Here is a 25,411-nt window from a genome sequence, read left to right as displayed (position 1 = left end):
TATTGGATTATCAGGAGTTTTCGGCTATAAGTTGTATAAAATACTATTAGAAAGGCATCAAAAAATCAAAGTTGATGGAAAATCCAAGGTGAAAAAAACCAATAAGAAGTCTAAATGATTTTGTAGCACAAAATAAATTTAAACAATAATATTTAGGAATTTGTACAATTGTAATAAAGAAAAACCTTATGCATTCCAACTCAAATATGTCATGTATGTATGTAATACTAATATTGCATTTCCAAAAAACACGTTATCGTCAATATTAGATTTAAAATTAAGAAATTAAAATATTTCAAATTAATTAAAACAAAAAATTTATTTTAAACAGAGTTTATAAAAGAATTATAAATCAAGCTAATTGAATCACAAATATTTTTTTCTAGCAAATTTTTATTCACATTTTTATTTTTGTCAGAATAATGTTTTTTTTTTCAATTTTGTGTAAAATATGGACTAAAGATGTGATTAAATTATAAATTTATAATAGCCTAGCTATAGCTAATATAATTGTAACTAAATATCTGCTCTTATTATGTAACTATAGAAGTCATCATAAATTTATGAGGATATAATCACATTTTATATTTTAAGAATAGTTTAAGATTAATTTTTTTTATAAAAATAAAACATTTAAAAACATTTATTTTTACCATTGCTTTATTATCTTTTAATTAATTAGTTAAAATTGTATTTTTTAACTTTATCACATGAGCTACTAGATCATACAATTCCATGGTAGGTATGTAGATAGGTACCTATCTTGGATTGCTTGTTTTACATTAATTTTGGTTTATCAAACTTATAGTATATTTTCTATTAAGAATGCTTTAAAATTTCTAAATGTAAAATTTTATTTAATTTCAAAATTGGTATCAATTGTATTTTCATGTGCGTAAAATTTCAATTGTTTACGTAAGGTTCAGAATATGAAGAAATTGAACAATATATTCTTACGTCGTTTTGCAAATTTTTTTAACCCATAAATTTGTTTAGACAGACTGTGCGCATACTAAAAATTTATGCAAGTTGACTTTTATTTAAGTTTAAATTATTCTGCAGTAATTTTGTAAAAGTAACTTTTTTAAATAAAACAAATTTACGCTTTACTTTTTCCAAAAGAGCTTCAATTTGGGTTGCAAACCTCTAGTGTCTACACAATAAAAAAAACACCTGTGTAGCATTCTAAATTAATACTTTATTTTACTTAATAAGTAATTTTATATTACTACTTTAGATGCAACTTTAGAACGCGCACTAGTAAAAATCTCTAAATATATGTGTTCTTCCAACATTTGAACGCTTCAATAAATTTCAAAAATTTTTGATAAAAGCTGAAATAAAAATACATGATTTTGTAATATGCTTATAATTTTTAATTTTTAACTAAAATTGCAAAAAAAAAAAAAAAAAAAAAAAAGACAGATATTTCACTACTTAATTTTACTACAAAAGTTTACTTTTTTCAAATAGAGGAAATTACAAGTTTTTGGATTCTAAAAGATTTTAATCGGATTACTTCAAAAATATCGAATTTTAAACAAAAAAAATAAATGTTAATAAATTACAATGCTAGGTGACAACCGCTCTCATTTTCACTATTTTAAATTTTTACATTAACAGTCTCGATAATAGCTAATTTATATTCTAATGCATGTTATGCTGAACTTTGCATTGTCTTAAAGCTTCATTAAATCCATCACACAATGTTAAATCTGATTGCCCCTGAGCACATTGTAAGAATTGTTGAATTTCCCATGCGCAAGGTCCTTTTTGCTCCGACAGCGGTTGATTGTAATTTTGTTGAGGAGCAGGAGCTGGTGCTGGTGCTGCGTGTTGAGCTTCACTAGATCCGCCACCACTAAATAAACCGGTAATACCGGCTCCAATTGTATGACCCTAAAAATAATATAGCATGACAATATAATTAAAAATTTTTTTAACATGACTTAAAATAAATACGCACAACTGCAGAACCAACAGCTACACCACCCGCCGTAGCCGCCATCTGTTTGAATAAGGATGGCTGCTGTGGAGCCATCATAGGAGCAGGAGCAGATGGTGGTGCGTGTGCTGGAACATTAGAAGCAGCAGCAACTGGAGCAGCCTTTTGTGGAGCGGATGGAGCCATTCTAAAATTAACGAAATAAACAAATTTAAATTAAAACATTTAAGTTGTGATAGTTTTTGAAATATACGTATTTGATTTTGAAAACATGCACAGACTAGGCACGGGTCAGTGCCAAATGTATCACGATTAGTTTCAATTTAGCAAAAAATATATTAATAGAAAAGGCAAATAGTAAGATAAACGAAGATAGGAAATTTGATCTATAATATGCAGATCAAAATAAATCAAATGAGTAATATTTAATTAGTTGTCAAAAAGGTTATTTATAATATAACTCGAAGCACTTAAAATGTGCAAAATGCAATAGAAAGAAGAGAATTAAAATGCAAAGAAAAAAACACTAGAATATTTCAAGCCTTTCATTGTATGAAGATGCTTTTCATTTATAATATTTTGGAACTGGAAATTTTTTGATAAATAAAAATCAAAGAAATTTTCTTTTAAGCTTATTCTGTTTCATAGATTTGTACATATGCATTTAAAATGAAAAGTATTGATAGAAATTTATATATGTATACATAATAATAATATGGTAAATCTATTTCATAAACAACGAATAACAATATTTAAAATAAACAAGTTAAAAATAAATTTGAGCGATTTATTTGCCGATTGTGAGTCACTTTATTTACTTATTCCTAAAAAATGCAATTCGCAAATAAGAATCGAATCGTAAATGCCTATTTATTTTTACTTTGGTACCTATATAATTCGCTTTCTTTTCTTTTAATGATTAAATTCGTTATAGGTACCTACCTACTTATTTTTTACCATGAATATGTTTTCATATTCTAGATATTTTTGGAGACCTATTCAATAAAAAAACTTCGAATTTAACTAATTTCAAAATACGGTAATCTACCTGGTAAATAGCTGTAAAATTTTTAGTGTAAGTATCTACTTACTCGTATCATGCTTATGTACACAATGAACATACAGGTTGGGAATTTATGTATCTTTGACTTTATTCCATTAGTGTATTGCTGTTTATTTGAAAATTCATGCTAATTTCTTCGTTCAAAACGAAATTCAAAAGCTGATTGAGTGAGTAGGTTTGTATTTGTTAGTGCAAAACTAAACAGCCATTTCTTTACGTATAACAAATGGTATTAAATCGGAATAAGTTACAACTAATGTTGATATTTATTTACAAACCATATAATATTTTGCACTTAGATAGGTTGGACTTACAAAAAAAATTATTCTGTGTAATTTTGTGTCTGTGAAAATTGAAGACATAAAATGCATATCGCACTAAACCTTCCTTATGGTCGTATGAATTTAAAATTTGTCCCCACATATTTTGTATATATTAATGTGAATTTCCCAGTTCCTAGATACATATATGTGTATTGGGGATATCAAATAATCAATATTACGTTTAATTTACTTACTATTATGCACATACATACATATATACATACGTACATGTGTTTTTGTAATAACGCATGTTTTCATGAAACATTTGAAATATTTTCTTGAATTTTCTGAACATTATTAGATTTTATATGAAAATTAATTTTATTGTTTTTATATTACAAAATTTACGCCACTATTTATAGAAATTTTACGCAGTCCAATATTTGCAACTTATTATGAAATTGTGAAGCAGCATTAAAATGAAGGGCAAAGGTTATCGGGTTTCGTCATCTTCTATCGTCATTATCTTATTAGATGTTATTTAAAATTAGCACTTAAATTCTGCAAATCAATTATATCTCGTTGAAATGAATCTTAAGCTTGAAAATTAGCTCAAAATGTGATACATTACATGAGTTTTATATATTAATTACGTAACATTTATGGATATTAGTTTTTAAGGTTAAAACTTTTCCAAAAAAAAAAAAAAAAACAATATGGAATCAATTTTACCTCCTCTGGGCTGGTGGTGGACTTGCAGAACGTCCTCGTCGTACCATTTTTCTTTATATTTTTTTTCCTTTGTTTAATTTATGTAAATTAGCGTTTAAATAAACAAAATATATTTTTCTTTCACTTTTATCGCACTTAATTTTCTACTGAATTTTCTTTTATAACTGACAAAATATTATAAGCTCTTTAGCTCGTATTTTTTTCATCAAACGTCAAATTCTGATTTTTCTTTGCTAGAATTTTCGATAACTAGGGTTGTCAAAAGATGAAAAATTTATTTTTTCGTGGGAATTTTATGGAAAGAACAAAATGTCACTAAACAGAGGGCTTGAAATGTAAATGAAAATTATATTGAAAATGTCAATATTAACTTGAAATTTCTTAACTTAAAAAATAATTTCATTATTGAAAACAAAAAAAAAAATACAAAATTTCTTTGAGAAGTAAATTGAACGTTTAAGTAGCAAAAAGTTTTTCAGCCATTCTCTTTTAGTAGAGTTTTGTATTTTTTTTTTTGATAACAAAAGATGAGCTGCTTCTCAAAGTTATCGGACTTAAACATTCACATTTAATTTCTAAGGGATTTGAATTTTTTTTATTTCCCGCAAATGCTATAAAATTGTATTCAAAGAAGACTTATATAAAAACACTTGTCATAACTTAAATGTTTGAAGAGATCATTTTTATTCTTTGAATGACATGTATAAATGCCGCCAATACTAATCTTTATAGGAAAGTAGTATTTGTCTGCCATCTATTTAGGAATGCAATAATATTAAATTTTTTAAACTGAGTTAGGTCTGGAAGAACATAGTGAACCGAGACTTTAAAAATGCAGTTAAACTCAAAACGTACACTGTATCTCCACTCCAAAAAGCATACGAAAAGCTCTTGACTTTATATCATATTCAGAAATGTTCTTAATACGTTTTCAGTATGCAGCAAAAATAAAGAACGCAGTGCGAAAATCGACACTGCTTTTATAATGCATACATAGAAATGTATATATTCTACGAAAAGTTGGCAGAGCAAGTTAGCACAAGTTTTTAACAAAATATATTTTTTTATTTATTTTTTGGTAGAAGTGCCATAAAACGCACTTTTTTAAAACTTGGGCACTGATTTTTTATACAGTTTTTTACACACATAATTTTATATACTGACGAAACATTATTTTATATTTTGTTTGAAAGAGAAAACAGAAAGAAAAAGTTCTCTTTAAAATTGAATTATAATAATTTTTAAACACGTCAAAATTGGAGGCTAAGAACAAAACGAGTATGTTTTTGTAATTTACTTTTTTGTTAATTGATTTACATATTGTATGTTAAAATTTTTAGAGAAATAACCAAAAACAAAACTGTAATAAAACTGTTATTATAAAACACTTATTTGACGGCGTTTCTGAAGTTGCGGTAGTTGAGACTAATTATGTTTTTGTTTGCACCACAGATTTTGTTGACAATTGTGTTTACACGACGACATTAGCTGCGTTTACACGACTCTTCTTCTTAATATTTCATAAAAGTTTGATGCTCTTTGCCGATAAAGCTTGTTGCTGTCTCATTGTCTAAAATTCATGTAAATAACAGAGCAAGGCGAACAAAAGAGCCTCATTCGTAAATAATCTAAAGGTTCGTATTGAATTTGGAAAAATTGACTTAATTGAAGTTTACTGTTGTATAAAATTTGCAGTTTCTTAGTGTTGAAGTCGTAGCAGTCTCTTTCAGTGTCCAGGTACTCAAGGCCTGCCATACTCCACGTGATATTTTTTTTTTTTTTTTTTTTTTTATTTCTCCTTTAATATATCGCAACTAAGTTAATTAAACCTATCTAGCAATTTATTTTTCACGTGTAGAGAGAGTGGGAGAGCGTCCAACGACGGTAACCCCGGATTTTATAATTATATTATGGCTGCAAGATCTAAAGGTCTTCTTCTTTTTAAGCGACGTGTTATTTTCCTCATTTCTATGTTTTCGTGTTGCGTTATTCTTTCGTTGTGGTTAATTGCATATTTCCTTATTTCTTGTTCAACTGTGTTGATTTTTAAGTCTCTGTGAATAGTGGAGTTTCTGACATACCAAGGAGCATCTACAATACATCGAAGCACCTTGTTCTGGATTGTCTGTATAATTTGGTAATTGCTTTTCTTAGTACATCCCCAAAGTTGGATACCATGAGTCCAAATTTTTTTAATAATTTGATTATATATTAAGAGCTTATTATGTAAGTTGAGCTCAGATTTCTTTCCGATTAACCAGTTAAATTTTCTTAGTTTCAAATTTATTTCCTCCTTCTTTTTCTTTACGTGGGTTTTCCAGCGTAATTTAGCATCTAGGGTCATTCCTAAATACTTTGCTTCATTAGCGTATGGCACTGCCTCATCATTAAGCATGATACTAACAGGGTTAATGGTTCTGTTTGTAAAATTTACGTTAACAGATTTAGATTCGTTAATTTTAATACGCCATTTTTTCATCCAAGAGTTGACTAAATTTAAGTTTACTTGTAGCTTGTTTGAACATTCCTCAATTGTCTTTCCCGTAGCTAAGATTGCCGTGTCATCTGCGAAAGTGGCTGTCATTGTTGAACTTATTTCTGGGATGTCTCTTGTGAAGAGGAGGTATAGCACAGGACCCAGCACACTACCTTATGGGACCCCAGCCTCAATGTTTCTAATATCTGAATATTCGTTATTGTGCTTAACTCTAAAAGTTCTACCGGTAAGATAGGATTCTAGAATCACACACATTTCGTTCGGCAGTACCTTATTCAATTTGCATATTAAACCTTTATGCCACACCTTATCAAAGGCCTGCGCCACATCTAGGAATACTGCTGAGCAAATTTCCTTATTTTCCAACGCTTTTTCTATGACATTAGTAATCCTGTGAACTTGATCAATTGTAGAGTGACTCGTTCTAAATCCAAACTGGTGGGCTGGTATTAAGTTTCTTTCTTGAATAATCGGCATAATGCGAGCCAACAGCATTTTTTCCAACAGCTTGGATATAATTGGCAGGAGTGAAATCGGTCTATAGGACTTCAGATCGGTAGGTGGCTTCCCTGGTTTAGGAATCATCATAATTTCTGCAACTTTCCATATTTCCGGAAAATATTTTAAGCGAATTACCGCATTGAACAGGAATAGCATTTTCTTAACAGCAATAGTTGGTAGTTCTTTTAATATTTTTGCGGTGATAAGGTCATACCCTGGAGCCTTCTTGTTATTGGTTTTCTTGATCTCGTTACGAATTTCAGATAAAGTTATTTTCCTAATGGTCATGTGATTGGAATTAGCAACTTGGTTTGCGTTTTCCAAGAAAGTCTGCCTGGGAAGAGGCTTGAAAATATTCTCTAGGTACTCAGCAAAGCAGCTAGCTTTGTCCATATCGGTTATAGCCCATGAGTTATCAGATTTCCTTATCGGTGGAGCTTGACTTATTGGTTTATTTGTACTCTTGACTGTTTTCCAGAGAGAGTAATCGTTCTTGTTATCTACAGATAGTTTACTTAATGTATTTGCAACTGTTTCATTTTTAATTTGTTTTAAAAGCTTTTTCAATTTATTGCACATGCGATTGAAATTCGTTTTATCAACTGGAGCTCTGGTAATCTGCCATCTTTTCCTAGCTTTTCTTTTTTCTTTTATTAGTTTCCTTACTTCTAGTGGATATATAAAATTATTATTGCTATTGGTTATCATGCGAGGATTAGTGTTATTCCAGACAGAATTTTGAATGTCAGTAACCAACTTGTTTGCTTCGATTTCTAATTGTTGAGCATTTCTCAGAGGAGTATTTAATTCGATGTTGGCTTGTAACTCATTTCTGACATTGTTCCAATTAGTTGATTTATTACATAGCTTAGGTGGTTCTTGTTTAGTAATTACGGATTCGCTTATGGTAAGTATCACAGCAGTATGATCTGAGCTTAAGTCAAGATTTTCTTTAACATGCATGTAGTTCCCAGAAATCCCTCTGGAGATAAAGAAATCTATTAGGTCTGGGGTTCTATTCTGATCTGCAGGCCAATACGTAGGTTTACCAGATGAGTGAAAATCGCAGTTCATTGTAGTCGCCGCTTCGTAAAGAGCTTTGCCTTTAGGCGAATTAACTCTCGAGCCCCATGCTGTGTTTTTGGCATTTAAATCTCCGCCCATTATAAAGTTTGCTCCCAGCTTACTGAAGAGCCATTTATAGTCTTCAACCTTCAGATTGAATTTAGGAGGACAGTAGATAGCTGACACTATGAATTCTTTATTTTTAAACATTATTGCAACCGATGAGACTTGCATGTGATTTTCTTCAATTTTAGGTACCTCGTAGTGACTAATATTATTCTTAATAATTATTGCAGTGCCTCCCTTGGCCTTATTTTCCGGATGCTGGGTGTGGTAACACGTAAATCCTCTTATATTTAAGTAGCTTTCCTTTGTAAAGTGCGTCTCAGATATTAAGCCTACATCAATTTTTTCGTCATGTAAAAATATTTCAAGTTCGTGAATGTGGTGTAAAAGGCCATTAGCATTCCATGTCATAATTCTGATTGATTTCGTCATTTCTTATTAATTCTAGAGTTTAATTTATTTTCTATCGAGCTAATTCTATTATAAATATTTATTTCAGATTTTTTCTGTTCGTCTAGTTTGTTGAGGATCAGGATTAGAGTGTTTTCAATGTTGGATGTATCATATCTTTGATATGTGCTCGCAGCCTGAGCATAAGTTCGCTTATCTTTTAGATTAGAATTGATGGCTTGATTAATCTTGTTAACATTATTATTTATGTTAGAGTTTTTATTAGAATTACTGGTATGAGCTTGTGGAAGACTATTTGCACTTGGAAGATTCCTTGATCTAGAAGCTAGGTCTCTCCTTTTCTGTAGGTCTTTGGCTATTTTACAGCCCCTATAGTTTGCTGGATGGCTGCCTCCACAGTTGGCGCATGACGCAGGAACATCACTTTTGCGTGGGCAGTTGTTAGAGAGATGGCTGTTACCACATTTGACGCATTTTGGATCCTTTTTGCAGAAGTTACCCGAATGATTGAATCCCTGGCATCGCTTACACTGAACTATAGCCTTACTTGTTTTCTTAACAGGTTCAATTTTAACTATAAGATTTAGTATTGACCTTATTTCGTAAATTTTTGTTATATTTTCACTTCTATCAAAAGTCAGCATGAAAAGAGGCAATTTCTTTTTCTGTAGAATAAGTTCTCCCCTTTCATCGACAACTCTTTCGTTTTTAATTATATTTACAGCGTCTACAATCTTAAGACCTTGACTGGTGATATCCTCAATGATTTCATTTCTATCACAACTCCAATGGAGACCCCTGGCCATAACTCTAAACGGTCTCTCATTTTTATCCTCGTAAGTAAACCACTCGATCTTTTCACTTTCAAGTTTTTTGACCAGTAGCCTATAGGATTCAGGGGTGTCTGGGTTAACTTTCCACACGTTTTGGTTTAGTGAAGTAATTTTATAGTTTTTTATATTCGAATCTAGCAACATTTTAACTTTATTATAATCTTCGATCCCAACAAGGTTTATAGGAGGTGGCTTCCTTTCCCTAATTTGCTGGAGATCATCCCTTTCACTGCTAGTAATACTAGCTCCATTATTAGTTTGGACTTTATTAGTATTACCCCCGTGGTTTTTATCATTTTCATTTCTACTAGTACTACCATTTCCTGAAACAATTATAGGACTTTCCTTAACAATGGTTGGTACATCTTTGTTGAGTTCTGGAGAGTTTTTGGCTTTTCTTTTTTTAGCTTTCCTTGTATTCATAGTATATTGATTTCCATCTGTTTCAAACCCTGTTAGATCACTACTTGAATCCGATGAGTCATTCCTTGCACGGTGAGTGTTGTTTTTTGCAAGTTGGGCTGATTTTAAAGCCATGATTTCCATTTTTAACTCTTTGTTTTCGTTACGCAACATCTTTATGATTGATTCTAAATCTTCGAGCTTTTTACGCAGCAGCACAGTTTCTTGATTCTGTTCACCGACATTTGGTGGAGTTCTTATGACTTTTGGTGGAGTTCTTGGAGTCTTATTACTTCCGGAGAAACTGGCAATTGAAGTAAACGTTGATTGTTGATTCAGCAATAGTTGGTCTCCCCCAGAATCCGTGAGACCGACCTCATTAGAGGGTGGATTTACCAATCTGATTGGCTTACCACCTGGGGTATTCAATCCATGTGTTTTTCCCATTGCATCTTCTATTTTACGTGTAACCCTCGCCAGGAGCCACGTGATATTAAAGCAAAAAATACATCAGCACTCTTTCTTTCTTTAACTTTAGAAAACAGTTGAATAGGTCAAACCAGTTGTTTGTAAAGAAAGACTTTTCCCTTCAGAAAATGACAAGGAATCGACTACATTAAATTAGTTTCATATGCTCATTACATACATACTATATATGAATGAAACTATTGCATACGTTTAGGATGACAAAAAAAAAATTAAAACATACTAGTTAATGGTTGAATAGGACGATTGAGAGAGTAAGTTAAGAAAAATATTTAATAAAAAATAATTTTTTAATGGCATAATTTTGATAACATACCGTTAACGTTGCGCATTTACAAAAATTTTTAAAAGCTTGTAGTTTTGGAAATATAAGGTGTCGAAAGTTTAAATTTCATAAGTTTCCGAGGGCGATAACAGAAGAGAGGATCGAGTTAAAAAACTTTTTTTTATAGAAATATTAGTATTTAAAAGCCACTAAAAAATTTGATAAAGAACGGATTTTAGACAACGGTTAATTTTAACGGTCATTTTGTTTTTTTAAATGTGTTTTTAAAGGAAATTTTCATTTCACTCGCCAAACACTAAAAGCAACTCATTTTAATTTTATTTCCTGTCGATCAGCTGATTTTTCACTAGGTTCGCTTATATGAATGGTTGTGGAGCGTATGAAGCACTTGAATTCCCGCTTTTAATTTCTAGAACGTTTTACCGCACTTAACACTTTACTAATGAACGCTTTAATTACTGGGTGAACGATTTTTTATTTTAACAATTTATTTGACAAGAATAGAATTAATTATGGTAGTACGATAAACTATCAATGAAATAGACGTTTTAAAAAAGCCTCTACGTTAAAAAGATGTTGTCAATTACATCAGCTTGTCGCGTAACCGACGAACATGTAAAACTGTCTTTAAAGGTAATAGCTCAAGGATTACCTCGGACAAAAACACAGTGACTTAAAAGATGTTCTCGTTGGGCCTATGATTAATTTGTTTACTTCGCTTAAGTTATTTTGCTTTGCTAATGAGCATATTTTTTGTAAAATTTTTGGATCGGTGGTACGTAACTACTCGTAGAACAGATTTTTTAGTTAATCGCCTGCAGATTACACTCTTTTGCACGTAAAATATTTAGTTGCATAAAAGTTCTGATTGTTTTTACAGCACAAGAGTAATAATTTATTTTGAAATTATTTTTGTATACAGAACAATAATAAAAGAATGAAAATTTTGTGCCATATTATTTCTTTGTAATATAATTATGTATAAAAATATATTAAATTCCCCATTGATTAGTTGACATTAATGTGAGGGCAACAACTGATTTCATGTAAAATTGAAGTCTTAACATTGGGCTTCATTTTGAAGAAAATCTGCAATGAAACGCTTTTCACCAAAATTCATGTCCTTTTCTACTGTAATTGCGATTTCATTTAAGAGTCTTTCACTTATTCTGTAGAAAAAAAGTATTTTATAGAAAAAGTTTATTAATTTAGAAAATAATCATAATTTTTTGAATGTTCAAAAAATGAAAGAATATAATTAACGTGTACATACTTTGTTACTATTTTCCATGGTTCTGACAAATTTTGATTGACATAAAAAGGATTTTCTGAAATATGTCTCACAAACTTCATTCGATTTTCAAATATACTTTCTAAATTTGAAATTTTTGTTTGATTTTCATTACAGTTCGATGCCAATTCTTCGATTCTTCTTATCGTTGTTCTTGTTTTATTATGTTGTTCTTCAATCGGATCCAATTTTTGATCGATTTCGTTTGTATGAAAAATAGGCTTCGAATCTAAATTTAAACCCGAATAAACTTCACGATTATTCTGTTTTTGGTTCGGGTTGCTTTCTTCATTATCAGCAGCCTTAATAATAGTGTACTGAACGTTCTTTCCATATAATAGTTGTTTTCTTTGAAATAGAAAAATACATTTTAATTGTCATTTAGAAGATTTTTAAAGTTGTTAGAAAATTTTCAAAAGTATTTCAAAATTATTATCATTATAAACCCTTATTATGAAAGGCTATTTGATGGAGCGAAGATTTTGTATAACGAAAATCTCTGGACAAAGAAACTTTTCTCTATATTACAACATTTTTACATTTCAAACAAAATGATTTTTATTTTGACTTCAGTATAGTACTGTTACTTGTGAAAATTTAAGTCAAGTTTCAACAGTAAGATTTTGTATTCTTAATCTGTAATAAATTAATGTTTTTTTCCTTTTAGTTGCTCTGTTTGGAAATTGTTCAGAAAATTATAATTAGTTTCAATATTAATTTAGTTTATGTAATAATTTTAATAACTCATGTATTTTAAGATTTAACTCTATAATAATATAATAATATAAATTTATTTATATATGTAATTATATGTATATTAATAAGTAATTTATTAAATTGTGTGTGTTTTGTACATTACACCTTCAAAAAATTTTATCAAACTTTTGATATATTTAAAGCCGTAAACGCCGGTCGTATATTTTGTTATTTCAAAGTTATTTAATAGGTGACTAAATTATTTGTTATATTTTGTCAGTTTATTTTAACCCAAAAAGTTCTTATCGATAACGATTGTTACAATTGACAAAAATTTACATTTATTGTAAGTGTCCAAAATTGGCTTTGTAACTAACGAAGTGGGACTAATATTTTGACAATTGATTTGAAGATATTTATCTTACAGTAAAAATAGTATTTAAACAATTTTACTTTTTCCTTCAGCATTTCTGGGTGCTACATTGCATATGCAACATTTAATTAAACTTATTAAAAAAATCATTAATTTAAAAAAATCATTAATAAAATCATAAATAAATGCATCATATTTTGAAAAAATGTGCTTTTATTAAATTCATTTTGCCTGTCTGTTCATGACAGAAAATGAAAATTTGGTTTTAGTTCCTGGGTTAAATGCGTTTTTCAATTAAACTATTTCTGGACATAAATTAGCTTTTCAATTAAATTGTTTAATGGAAATGTATCTGTACTTTTTTATACAACATGTCTTTCACAATTTTTTTTGAATTATATTACAGAAAAGCTATAATAAAGAACTTATAAGCTTGATAAATTTACGATTCATTATTACAAACCTAACAGAGGATTATATACCATATCCCCCAATTATATTTCACATTAAGTATTTTCATTAATTTAGGCAACAATAAGTAAACACCAGCATAGTACGAGTATAATTTTACTTCAGTATAATAATTAAAAAAAAAATTAATGTATTAAATTATGTGAAATATAAAAATTTTTCGCTAATTTTACAATTTTTAATTTTTGTTTAATATTTAAAAAAAAATTTATAATTCGGAGTTTCCAATTAAAGAAAAAATCTGAAGTATAGTATAATCTGACCGACCAATATTTCTTTTATAATAATTAAATACACTCACATTTAGTGTGTCGTGAAAAATGGTGAAAATGTTTGGTATAAACTTACATTTAACATTAATATTGGAAGTCTCGAAAGTTGACTGTTACTCGGATTAACAAATAAAATGTTTGTGTAAATTTTCATTTTGGTAAGGAAGTGTCGTTTATCGGGAAGAACGATAGAAAGACTGACAAACGGACGAATTGACAGCATAACATGTCGCTTAAAATATTTTACTCCATTTCTCTAAAATTGTGTGTTAAAAATTCAACATATGAAATTAGGTGCGAACACAATACTTGTCCTATTTTAAGCAATAAGCTTAATAAAAATGTATGAAAAGGGAAACAATATATAAATTATTTCGGTATCTTCTTAAAATAAAAACTAATCGCAAACTAATTTTTTGTTTATCTTTGAGTAGTGCGATTATTGATCAAACAAAATAAAGTCAAAAATGTATTTTATACAGAATGATGTCATTGTTTTTATTATTATATATTATGTAGGTATAAGTAATCATGTTTAAAGATTTTTAAATTTAATTTACAATATAATTGTAAAAGGTTTACAATATATTCTCGTCATTGTGTCTTAAGAACTTTATATTTTCTGATTTAATAAATTAGAGAGAGAATTGTTGGCTTAAATACACAGCCAGAAATATCAATATCGATAAAGAAAACCTGTCGTGCTATGAGTTTTAGTTTAGCAAAATATTTATCGTAAAATGAAAAAACAATCGTATATTTCAGAAGCTTCAAATACTGACCGTTAGTAGCCGTTCTGAAATATCATTGGTCAATAACCAATGATATTTCAAGAAACTTTCCGTTTCCCTTTATAATATAAAGGGCAAAAATAAAAATTGAATTTTTTTTCTTTTTAAAATAAATTCTAAATGAATAATTACTAATTTTTAAGTGATAATCACAAAATAATTTATGAAGAAAGTTCAAAGATCTTTTATTTCAGAATAATTTGTAAAAATTTATGAATTAAATAAGTGGTGTATGATGTCACGATTTATTTAATTGGTTTCACCTACATATTACTCGTATATATGTAGGTATATAAATGTATCTGTTCATAAGTTATGTTAATTCATTATTTCAATTATGTGCGAAATGTGTATTATTATAAGTAATACGTTCTATTTTAAAGAGAAAGACACATTATTTCATCAATTTCCAACTCTTATTCAAGTGTCATACATGGGCCAACAATTATTTATCCTCTTTATTTATTGTTCTTTAATATATCAAATCTCTTACACAGTAAATTTCATGATTTTTTTAAGTATTTAATTAATTTAATTCTAAATATGGAAATTGAACACCTACAACGTCCATTTTATATAGTGTCACACGAGTGTGTCTTAATATACATATTCTTCGTGTTTATATGTACGCAAACATACTATACATGCAATTTAATGAATTTCCATTTGATATTTTTTCATATAAAATTTCACTAGAAACAGTAGGGAGGTGTTAAGTATCCAGAAAAATAAAAATCTCACAATCATTTTTTATTTGAAATTTCAAAAGGTAAAATTATTCAGATTTTATGTATATACAGATTTACATATATTTTTTCGTATATTTTTACTCGTTGAAAATTAATTTAAAAAAAACAAAAAATAATTTTGTCTACAGAATACTAAGGGTATTAATTTTGATGAAAATGTCATTTTATTTGGGTTAACACAAGATTGTGTCAAGATGTGCATTATCTGTTTACTTTATATGTGCCATAAAAGTAAAAAAATATTAAATTAAATAATTAAATTGCGCGATATTCCAATTTTACTTTTAAGTAAAATTGCAAAATAAAATAATTTTCTTTTCGCTGAATAAAATTCGGACTCTCTCGATTTAAATTTTAATTTAGTTTTTAATTTAAAAAAAAAATTATATTTAAAATTATATCAAAAATAGCAAACTAAAAAATTTTAGGTCATAAACTTTAAGAAATAAATCATTTTTTTTAATAGAATTTTAAATATAATTTGAGCTCATCAAAAAAAGTTATATTAAAACTGGGATGTGTGCTAATGTTCTACAATTCCAAAATTTTGTTCCAAAATAAGAAAGTCCCAAATTTATAAGTACATCAACAGGAGCATTTAACACTTACATAATTTTAAATTATAGTTAAGTTCCTTTAAAGTGTTTTTAACATTATAAAAACGCTCCGATAGCTAACCTCCGATCCTTTTTTATAAGTATAGAAATAATTCTTATCTATATAAAAATAGTTTTTTTTTAATATGTAAGTATGGATTAACTTTAATTGTAGTTTTAGCTTGAATATTGAGTAACTATACAAAACACATTACATACTAATGTTACATTGACGTTTTAAGGATTAAATAGCACCATAAGTCACCACAAGACGGCCAAGTTTATTAATAGTTAAATATCATATCAAATAAGAAATACAAAACACAATATAATTGTGTAAAATATGAAATTAAACAGTTAATAAAAGAACCAAAATGTTCTTTTGTCAGTTTGTATATAGGAAAACAAATAATTTCATGTGAAAACGGACAAAAATTTTTATAAAATTTAATTACTCTTAGAATAACTCAATATTCTTTTGACAATTATTTGACGTAGTATTTGTGTTGTTTCCTTTTTGGCACAATTCCAAAACAATTTCAGAGAAAATATGCTTATTACTTTTGCTTTGTTTATCCGATTTTCCGTTTGTCTGTATGTATTACCGAACTCTTTTACATTGTTAAATGAAAATACTTAACTTTGTACACTGATAGATTTTAATGAAAGTGTTATTTCTCTAGGATAATTTATTCTTCTATTCCAACGTCTTTTTTTGTAGGAAAGTTTGTAGAATGTAAATTTTCTGTACCCTATTTTTGCGTAACGAAAAGCCATAAAAATGCCCGTCCCCAATACAATACAAACTTTATAATATATAATATGTATATAGTATACATTTTCCGAAAATAAATATGTAAACAAATTGAATTGGTTTTTGAAATCCTAAAGCTATATAGACCTTAATTTATATGTGTAACAACAAGATCTGGACGAAAAAATGTTGAGGTGAAATGTGCCGTTTTACAAACCATTGGTTTGACTGATAAAATTTTTTAATATAAAATTTCGGTTAATAATAACAAGAATATTGTAAAATTAACATGAATTAATAATTTTCTTTAAATATCCAACTGCTCAAAAATAATGGCTAATATTTTTTGAAATTTGTCATTATCATTCTCTGTTATTTATAATATTGTTTTAAAATTATGGCTAATTTTACTATAAATTGCAAAATACTTTCCAATATATGAATTTTTTTCTTGTTATTAATAATAGATAATTGTATATACAAAAATAGTACGAACATAAAACACAAATTTATTAAAGATTCCGTGTTTATTTTTATTTTACCTTTAAAACTTCCAGCACTTCCAATACCACTTAGTATGCCCCCAATACCGCTGATACTTTTAGAATAGTATTTTCTAATACAAATTAATTAAAGCAGGAGTTTTTGAATTAATATTGTTGTTTTAATCGTTCTCACGTGTTCTATAGAAAACGACTAGATCGATGTATATGTTCAAATAAAATTTTTAGAGGCAAACAATAAAGAATTGCATGAAGAGACACATTCTGTTTTCAAAAAAGGGATAGAAGAGATAGAAAAAAAAGTAATGATGGCAATAAAGTAGAAGAGTTACACATCTGCTGTTCTTTCGGTGAATTGAGATATTAGTAAAAGCTTGGTTGTATGTACAGAGTTTCTATTCTATAACAATGTTGTTATAAAATAAGTATTGAGCATTATAAGAAGTAATTGGCTTATACAGTTTCAAGAAGGAATGTTTAAGGAATTACCGTGACTTCAATAATGCGCTTACGACGTAAATTTTACAAGGTATCAAATTCCAAAAAGTTTAGTAAAAGCACTTGACATTGTACACTTTTCCTAAATGCGTTTTGTACGTAGTGGAGACTTAAAATAAAAGTAAATCGGGTATCGAAAAGAAAGCACGCTTTTCTTATACCTTGTCATATAAATGTTGCCATAAATAACCAATTAACTAAATTAGCATTTATTTTCAGCAATAAAGTGCTAGTTACTAAGTTTTTCTCCTAAAATGCAATATTTTTAATGACTTGGTAACGTTTGTTAAAAATTAACATTTGCACAGAGCTTTAAATTGAACTTTTCAAACAAATGTCAAATAATATAATAATATTGTAAAAATTGTATTCCAAAATGTACGAAAAGCTTTAGCAGTTTTTTTACAATGTAAAGGTACTGAAAGCTTTGAGACGGTACTACAAGCGTATTAATACCGTACCTAAATCTTTTTTACAGCATTATTGAAGTCACGGTTATTTTGCAAAAATTGTGAATTTGTCAAAGGCGAATAAATTGCTCTGAAACTCAAAATTTTTTGCATTAAATTAGGCTAAATAATCGAAATTTAAGTTTGAACTATAATTACCGACCGTATTCTGTATACAATAGGTAGGTGATGTGATGGAAGCAAATTTTGCATATCGAGTTTTCGATAAGAATACACTTCTCCATAGTAAGGAAGTGTAAATAAACTATTTTTAGCAACCTGTCGGTCTATCGGTCTGCCGGTCTGTGTATGCACGCGTGTATCCCAAGTTCGACTGAACCGATTTTGATGAAATTTTATATGTAAGTTTACTTCGACCATGGCACGGATTGATCTACTCTTGGAATATATCAGGCCTCGGGAACTGCACTTTTTAGCGGGCCTGTTTCACATTTTTGACCATTTTGAAGAAAATATTCAACCGATTTACTTGAAATTTCATGTATAAGCTTCGCTCGATCGTCCGCAAAACCTCCTAATTTTTGGAAGAAATCAGGCGTCAGCAACTGGACGTTTACTACGGGCCAAATATACCTTTTTTGCGTATATAAAGAGTATATTTAAATTCTTTGTATTAAAACAATGAACATATAAATTTTTTGGAAAGATCAGGGCTCGAAAACTGATCTGCGGGCCGATTTTACATTTTTCACCATATCTACGGAACGAATTGATGGAATTTCTTGAAATTTGGTATTTGAGTTCTGGTTGTTACCGAACTAGCTGGCGAGCATTTCAGGGAATTCGGGTAGCACAAAGCGAAACCATATGATCTACTATAAGCCATATTTACATTTTTCAAGGTATGTTAACTATAAGCTTACTAATGCCCTAAAAATTGGAAAGAAGTATTTAAGAGACATTTTTATAACATTCTGTAACACTTTCACTTAACTAGACAATACATATTACGGTCGGTTATGTGCTTACCACATCAGTTTTTTTTGTTATTGTATGTTCCTTTTAGCTCAAAAATATTATGCATTTTCTGTTTACTCGAAATGGATAAAATTTTTTTTTCTAATTAAGTCTGTAAAGTTAACGGTTTCCAAGAATCGTGAATTTTCATAGAAAAAAGAAAATTTCACAAAATTTCTATTTGCTTAAATCTATTTAGTATAACTCGCGTTCCAAGAAAGTAAAACTCTTGAACGAGTCTTTCAAAAGTGTAATAAAGGAATATTATTTGTATATCATGCCTTTTTTTGTATTTAATGTACCTACATACTTTCAAAATAAAGAGCATCATAATTTTAGAAAATTTCAATTTTTTTTTCGATTTTTTGTTCTTTTTTAGTTTACTTTACTATAATAATTTTATGAGACATTTCTTGAAAATTAAATAAACATTTTGCGGAATTTTTTCTTTTTATTTAGTTTGTAACTCAGTCTTTAAATTTTAAATTCAAGATTTTCAAAGTTTTAATAAAAATTATAAACCCAAAAATTCTCGCAGGCTTTACATTTATTAATTTTTTATAATTATCAATTAATATTGATGTGCACCTAAAATTGTCATTATATAAAATCATATTTTTAAGAACCGTTATTTTAATAAAATATTTGAGCTTCATTCATATTTTATGAATTGTTGAAGTAAAACAAATTTTAGTAAAAAATTCCTATTGAGTTATTGAAAAAGCCACTTAATAATTTTAAATTAAAAGAAAACATTAAATTTACCCTCGACATGTAAGATCGTTTTACAATTGCATAATTTTGGAGATTAAAAATAGTTAAATTTAACTTTCTAAAATGTCTTTAATTTTACATAATTTTTTGGAGCTGAAAAAACTTACTCGACTTATTGTATTGATTTATTAATTAACTCTTAAACTGCATCAAGTAACAAATTGACATAAACGGAAATAACAAAGATTTTTACAATATTAATTTTTAAATATATTAAATAGTAATTTAATACTATATATAGTACTATATATTGTATATACACACATAACACTAATATATATGTATGTATAATTGAAACGTAGAAAGAAAATAAAATACAAAAGAAAATGTACGAAACTTAATCCGGCAAAAATAATATACTCACATATAAGAAGCCTTTGCTGAATTCATATTGCCTGTAATGGCCGTATTATTTTGGTGGGAATTGTAATTGACACCTTCACTATTACGGGCTTCTTGTTTCCCTTGTGCTTTACAATGTTGTTGTTGAACTCTTTTTTCTATGGGAGTTGTCAGTGTGGAAACTGTAAAAATAAGTTATATACATAATCTATAACATCATAATTGAAATAATCTATAACATCATTATTACAAAAGATAGGTTAATACGATTCTATACTAATTTTCGATTATGTATAACATTTTCATTTACTGCCGGCTTCATTTTGTTGCCTAAATTTTTAATAACATTTATTTTAATTTACCAAAATTACCTATGTTTACATGACGAATTTTACGTCAATGATTGATATACGTTCCATTCTCTTTAGAAATAAGCTTTGAAAGGGAGTTGAAACGATGTTAATTGTCAACCATTAACGCAAAAGTCGTCTTGTAAACACAGCTATTGTTTGTTATTTGTTCCACTATTTTTTTATTTGAACTTATAACATCACTGTTACGATAATTTTTATTTTTATTTTCACTATTATAAATTGTTGAAACATTACTATCAGAAACTTGCATGAAAGATAAATTTATTGGAATAACATTATTATCAATGTTAATTTTCATAGTTTTTTCATGTTCTTCGGCAGTAACTACTTTTTTGTTACTATCATTATTATTTATACTTGGTAATAATTCATTTTTCTTTTCATAACTTTTGTTAAAATGACGTCATTAAGCTCTCTTTCTATAACAATTTCATCAACAGCTGGTTGTTGTACAGTTTTATTTTCTGGTTGCTTTTGCTGGTATTCTTCCTTCGCTACTTGCTTACGTTTTTGTTGTTGCAACTGTTCCTTTTGTTGGTGTAGTGATTGTTGTTTTGTTAGGTATACAACAAATACAACAATCACTACACCAACAAAAGGAACAAAAATATTACTGTTACAATGGTTGCTTATTTTATGTTTTTGTATTTATTGTTGTTGGGAAATTATTAATAAAAGCTTTACGATTTTTATGAATTTATGTATTTTCTTCAGTTATTTTCAGATCTTCAAGCTGAATACGTGGAATCGGATTTTAAGAATTTTTTATAATTTAATTTACTTGTTTGTGTCTTATGTTTTTATATTTTTTGTTTTTTGTTGTTGTTTGTTTTAATTTAAATATTTATTGTTAATAATAATATTTATATTGATTTATGTATTAAAATTAAAAAAAAATTACCTTTCAATTTTTTTGTTAGGGATAAACCCGTATTATTCAAATCAATATCGTGAGGTTCAGAATTTGATTTGTTGGACACTTCTTCAACAACTTGTAAAGACTAAAAATAAAAACAATAAAATAAATAAAATATTGAAAAAGTTAAAAACAAAAAAAAATTAACTCAGTAGAAAGTATATAAGAAGAATCAGACATACGTTAATTTTATAGGAAAAAGTTTTGAAAAATTAGAAAAGAAGAACAAATAAAATTTGAGTAAAAAAAACCTTGTGTGAAAAATTTTAGAAAAAAAAAGAGTATCGTAGACCGGTTATACGAAAAAAAAAATACAAACTTTTATATAAAGAGAAAATATATCTACATATATAAATACATTCATAAAGAATTTGTTAAGTAAATTTAGAAAACTCAATTATGGTAAGTTAAAAATTTTTAAAGTGATTTTGTTGACCTTTTACAAAAATTAAGATGATAAATAAATGCAACACAACACTTTTTATTTTTTTTCGTACTGTGTTTCATTATCTTGTGTCATATTATTCAATTGTTACTTTTTTTCCAAATTTAATTATGATAATTTAAATTTTGAATTTTGTGAAGATAAATAATTATGCATTGCTGTCAAGCATTCCCTATATTAAGCATTGCTGTTATTCTTAGTATCGCGTAGATTAAGATTGTTTACATTTCATGTGCCACATTTTTTAACAGCAGCATTTCATGAAATAAGGAAGGTATTGTTTTCATTTAATTTTTTTTTATTTTTTATAGAATTGCTATAATATTTGATGATCACGCGTTAAAACCATTTGTTCATGAATGCAAAACAAAAACTCCTTAGTGATAAAAAAAATTAAGAATTAAATGTAAACGATATTTTTACGAATTCTTTGGTTTTATTCAGTTTGCTTATATTCGAATCAACTAATGAAATTCTTCAGTGAACTAATGAACTATACAACTCTTAAGAAAAATAAATTTCTCTAAGTGTATCTATATATTTACATACTTGTATTAAAAATCTATCTATGTAGGTATATGTACATATATTTTCACAATTTTTTTGATTTCTACTGAAAAAAACTCTAATAAACTTTTCCATAGGTGCAGACTTATATTTCGCTTAAAAATGAAAAATTTGGCGGAAAATTTAAATGCCATGAAATTTTATGAAAAACCATTGATTAAAATAATGACTTAATTTGTTAATGAACACAGTCATTTTTGCATTTAAAAAAATTAGGCCAAGAACTTTTAAAATAATTTCAAAAATTACTGGTATATTAACTTCGAAATAGCCATTTGCTATTAATTTATTTAATTTTATAATATTTATTTAGACTTATGTACAATATTAAAAAAGTGCAAGATAATCGACTACAGGCTGTTCGCACCACTTTCTTTTTATTATTGAAAAGTAATAAAATTATTACCCTTTCTCCATATTTTAGTGGATTTTGTGATAATTCAAATGAATTGTATTGATATTGCGTTCCTGGGTACTTGATTTAAATATAATATTAAAAATTTACATACTTATACATATATAACGTACAATATAAAAATTGTAAATTATAATAAACGTTGAGAAATGTAGAATAAATATTTAATATAATATTTGCTTATGTATATGTACATATATATGCGTATTTACACAAATCTGTTTATATAAGAACAATAATAATATATAGGTTAACAAACGTTTAATCATATATATTATTATTCATTGTTTAATCATATACATATATATGTATATAAAATGTAAATATAGATATTTAAACATATATATACATATTTACGTAATGTGTATAACTCCATAAACATTAAATATTATGAATGTGTATGTTTTACCGGCATTTTTAAGATTTGAGTGATTTTTTTATTAGAATGTGCTTTCATTTTACTTGTTTTCGCTTCGATACTTATATAGGGAGCAAATTAAGATAGGAAAAAGAAATAAAGGAGAGAGAAAAAAAAACAAAAAATATTAAATAAGATGAATCATCTATCTCACATTTTTATAAACATATATGTATGTATGTACATAGGTATATTCTGATTCTGATATCATCATCGTCTTTAACTGGGATAATCGTCTATCAGAAAACAAGTTTAATGAAAATGCAACGAAAAAAACATGTAAAATTAAATTAACATTATAAAAAAAGAGTCAAACTAATCAACGTAGCAAAAATCAAGTCTTCGGACTTGGACAAAACTTTATTCGCTCTCGTTTTTTAACAACTTCTTTTTTATTTCAATTCGTTTGTGTTTCTTCGTAGTCCATATTGAAGAAAAATTTTTTATTTTAATAAAATTTAGAGAAATTTTAAGAGAAATGTTTTGCTAATCTGTTCTCTAAGCTCTACAACACAATAAAAATGTGTTGAAATTAAGTGTAAGTCTCACTTAATGTTTGTTTTATAAAATATAGTTGTGGCAAAAATATGCTTTCGTAAATAGGTACATACATATATATGATAATTATGTGTATGTATTTGTTGAATACGTAAGTATGTATCTAATATGCACACACAATGCACATATTCTATGATGAATTTATTTTTTAAAGAATTCAATATTAATTATCCTGATTAATATTATAGAATATTGGTTAAGTATATTTCTAAAATTTTTAGCACAGAAAATAAACAAAAACCATTAATATTTGTTAAAACAGTTACCAAATTAGTCAATTAAGGGTCTATGATGAATATGCTAAAAATCTATAATATTACGATACAGCAAGAACTACGTAAAGTAAAATGTAGTATTTTAAAAATTGAAAGAAAAGTAAAACTATATTCATATTAAGGGATATACTTGGTGTATTTTGTTGTATAATTATTTTATACACCAAAGTATTATACATATATCTGAATTATATAATAAGTATAAGTATAAAAAAAAATGAAGAAATATTAAAAAAAAACACTTATTATTACAAGAATGTTCCTAGCGTACATTTACATATGTATTGAGTAAATTCAAATATTTTCAAGTTCATGTAACTTAGTTTACTAAGTTTTAGGTGAACAAAACCCTACAATTGTTATAAAGTGCGTAAGTACTGAATTCAAGCTATATAAATTGTATCATAATCAGAACAATCCCTATATGAGCTGAAGGTTAGTTATAGAATAACAAAAGTTATTTGAGTTTATACGATTACATTTTTGAGATAAATTTTTAAATTTAAAAATTTTTTAAAAATAAATAAATTGTATAATTACAAATATATTTAGAACTTTATTATATTTTGGTTATTATATTTGTAGAAAACTACTTCGAAATTGTCAAAGTGCATTTCGTTTTCAATATGAAGCATATGTGAATTGAATAAAAGTTCCAACAACAACCAAATTACATTGCATAAAAATTAATGTATTTCGCTTAATTACATTGTAACATTTAATATAAAAAAAAAATAAAAAAACAATTATATTTTTACATATATAACATGTACATACAGATTTGTACATATATAGAGTAAATAACATATTTATGTAAATATTGTGTGGTGAGTTATAAAAACAATATTGAATAGACCTTGAAAATGATGTTTCTGGGAAAGTATTTACTTTATACGCATGTACATTAATAAATATGCTTTCTGCGTTAATTTTCGTTTTTTGGACAAATTTACTTCTAATATTTTTTTGTAATTTTCTAAAAATAAATTTATCCAATTGTTTAACAGTATATTTTTATAAATGATTGTAATATAAAAAATTTATATTTAAAAAAAATATTTATTTATAAACAAAAAATAATAAATTAATCATATGACAACGTTAATTATTTACAAATAATACAAAATCTTGTATATACGAGTATATCATATATACTCTCATTTTATTTACGTATAGATTTATATACGATAAATCTATACATAAATAAAATACTTAAAAACTAATATTGAATATATGAAACGTACTCGTATTTTGTAAAACGAACTTTAATTGAAAATATTATCAAATATAGGTTCAAATTATTGCTGTTCAGGCTCATAAGTAAAATGAAACCTAAAATCTTTTAAATATTGAATC

General features: G+C 27.2%; 3 protein-coding genes across 4 annotated transcripts in view; 1 reads left to right on the top strand and 2 right to left on the bottom strand.

Moving 5' to 3' along the window:
• Positions 1 to 1,178: 1,178 nt before the first annotated feature.
• On the bottom strand, positions 1,179 to 4,193 carry LOC129618658 (coiled-coil-helix-coiled-coil-helix domain-containing protein 10, mitochondrial). The gene is made up of 3 exons (XM_055533547.1): positions 4,004 to 4,193; positions 1,967 to 2,132; positions 1,179 to 1,899 (listed from the first exon to the last, which is right to left on the bottom strand). The coding sequence occupies exons 1-3, from the start codon at positions 4,048 to 4,050 to the stop codon at positions 1,648 to 1,650; spliced, it is 465 nt and encodes a 154-aa protein (XP_055389522.1). The 5' UTR covers positions 4,051 to 4,193; the 3' UTR covers positions 1,179 to 1,647.
• Positions 4,194 to 11,506: 7,313 nt separating this feature from the next.
• On the bottom strand, positions 11,507 to 20,506 carry LOC129618975 (uncharacterized). The gene is made up of 5 exons (XM_055534018.1): positions 20,469 to 20,506; positions 20,398 to 20,417; positions 20,110 to 20,269; positions 11,824 to 12,189; positions 11,507 to 11,719 (listed from the first exon to the last, which is right to left on the bottom strand). Exons 1-5 carry the CDS (start codon positions 20,504 to 20,506, stop codon positions 11,611 to 11,613), a joined length of 693 nt encoding a protein of 230 aa, XP_055389993.1. The 3' UTR covers positions 11,507 to 11,610.
• Positions 20,507 to 21,174: 668 nt separating this feature from the next.
• LOC129619022 (transforming growth factor beta-1-induced transcript 1 protein) overlaps positions 21,175 to 25,411 on the top strand; it is a 38,897-nt gene continuing 34,660 nt past the window's right edge. Inside the window, exons 1-2 of one of the 2 annotated variants that reach the window (XM_055534080.1) lie at positions 21,175 to 21,244; positions 21,382 to 21,779. In XM_055534080.1, coding sequence (XP_055390055.1) covers positions 21,777 to 21,779 — 3 coding nt within the window. In that variant the 5' untranslated portion in view covers positions 21,175 to 21,244; positions 21,382 to 21,776. Of the gene's footprint in view, positions 21,780 to 25,411 lie in introns of both variants that reach the window. The other variant, XM_055534081.1, reaches the window with a different exon arrangement.

Source organism: Condylostylus longicornis, unplaced genomic scaffold, assembly GCF_029603195.1.
Source record: "Condylostylus longicornis isolate FDR11 unplaced genomic scaffold, ASM2960319v2 ptg000010l, whole genome shotgun sequence".
Lineage (NCBI taxonomy): Eukaryota > Metazoa > Arthropoda > Insecta > Diptera > Dolichopodidae > Condylostylus > Condylostylus longicornis.
This window is presented reverse-complemented; position numbering and strand designations above follow the sequence as displayed.

Excerpts from the sequence above, each read along its gene's own strand:
- LOC129618975 (XM_055534018.1), bottom strand. The coding sequence starts at position 20,506 with ATGGAACGTATATCAATCATTGACGTAAAATTCGTCAT. Across the intron at positions 20,418-20,468 it reads ATTGACGTAAAATTCGTCAT|GCAACAAAATGAAGCCGGCA; the intron begins GTAAACATAGGT and ends TTAAAAATTTAG. Across the intron at positions 20,270-20,397 it reads GCAACAAAATGAAGCCGGCA|TTTCCACACTGACAACTCCC; the intron begins GTAAATGAAAAT and ends TTATTTTTACAG.
- LOC129618658 (XM_055533547.1), bottom strand. The coding sequence starts at position 4,050 with ATGGTACGACGAGGACGTTCTGCAAGTCCACCACCAGCCCAGAGGAG. Across the intron at positions 2,133-4,003 it reads CCACCACCAGCCCAGAGGAG|AATGGCTCCATCCGCTCCAC; the intron begins GTAAAATTGATT and ends CGTTAATTTTAG. Across the intron at positions 1,900-1,966 it reads TAGCTGTTGGTTCTGCAGTT|GGTCATACAATTGGAGCCGG; the intron begins GTGCGTATTTAT and ends TATTATTTTTAG.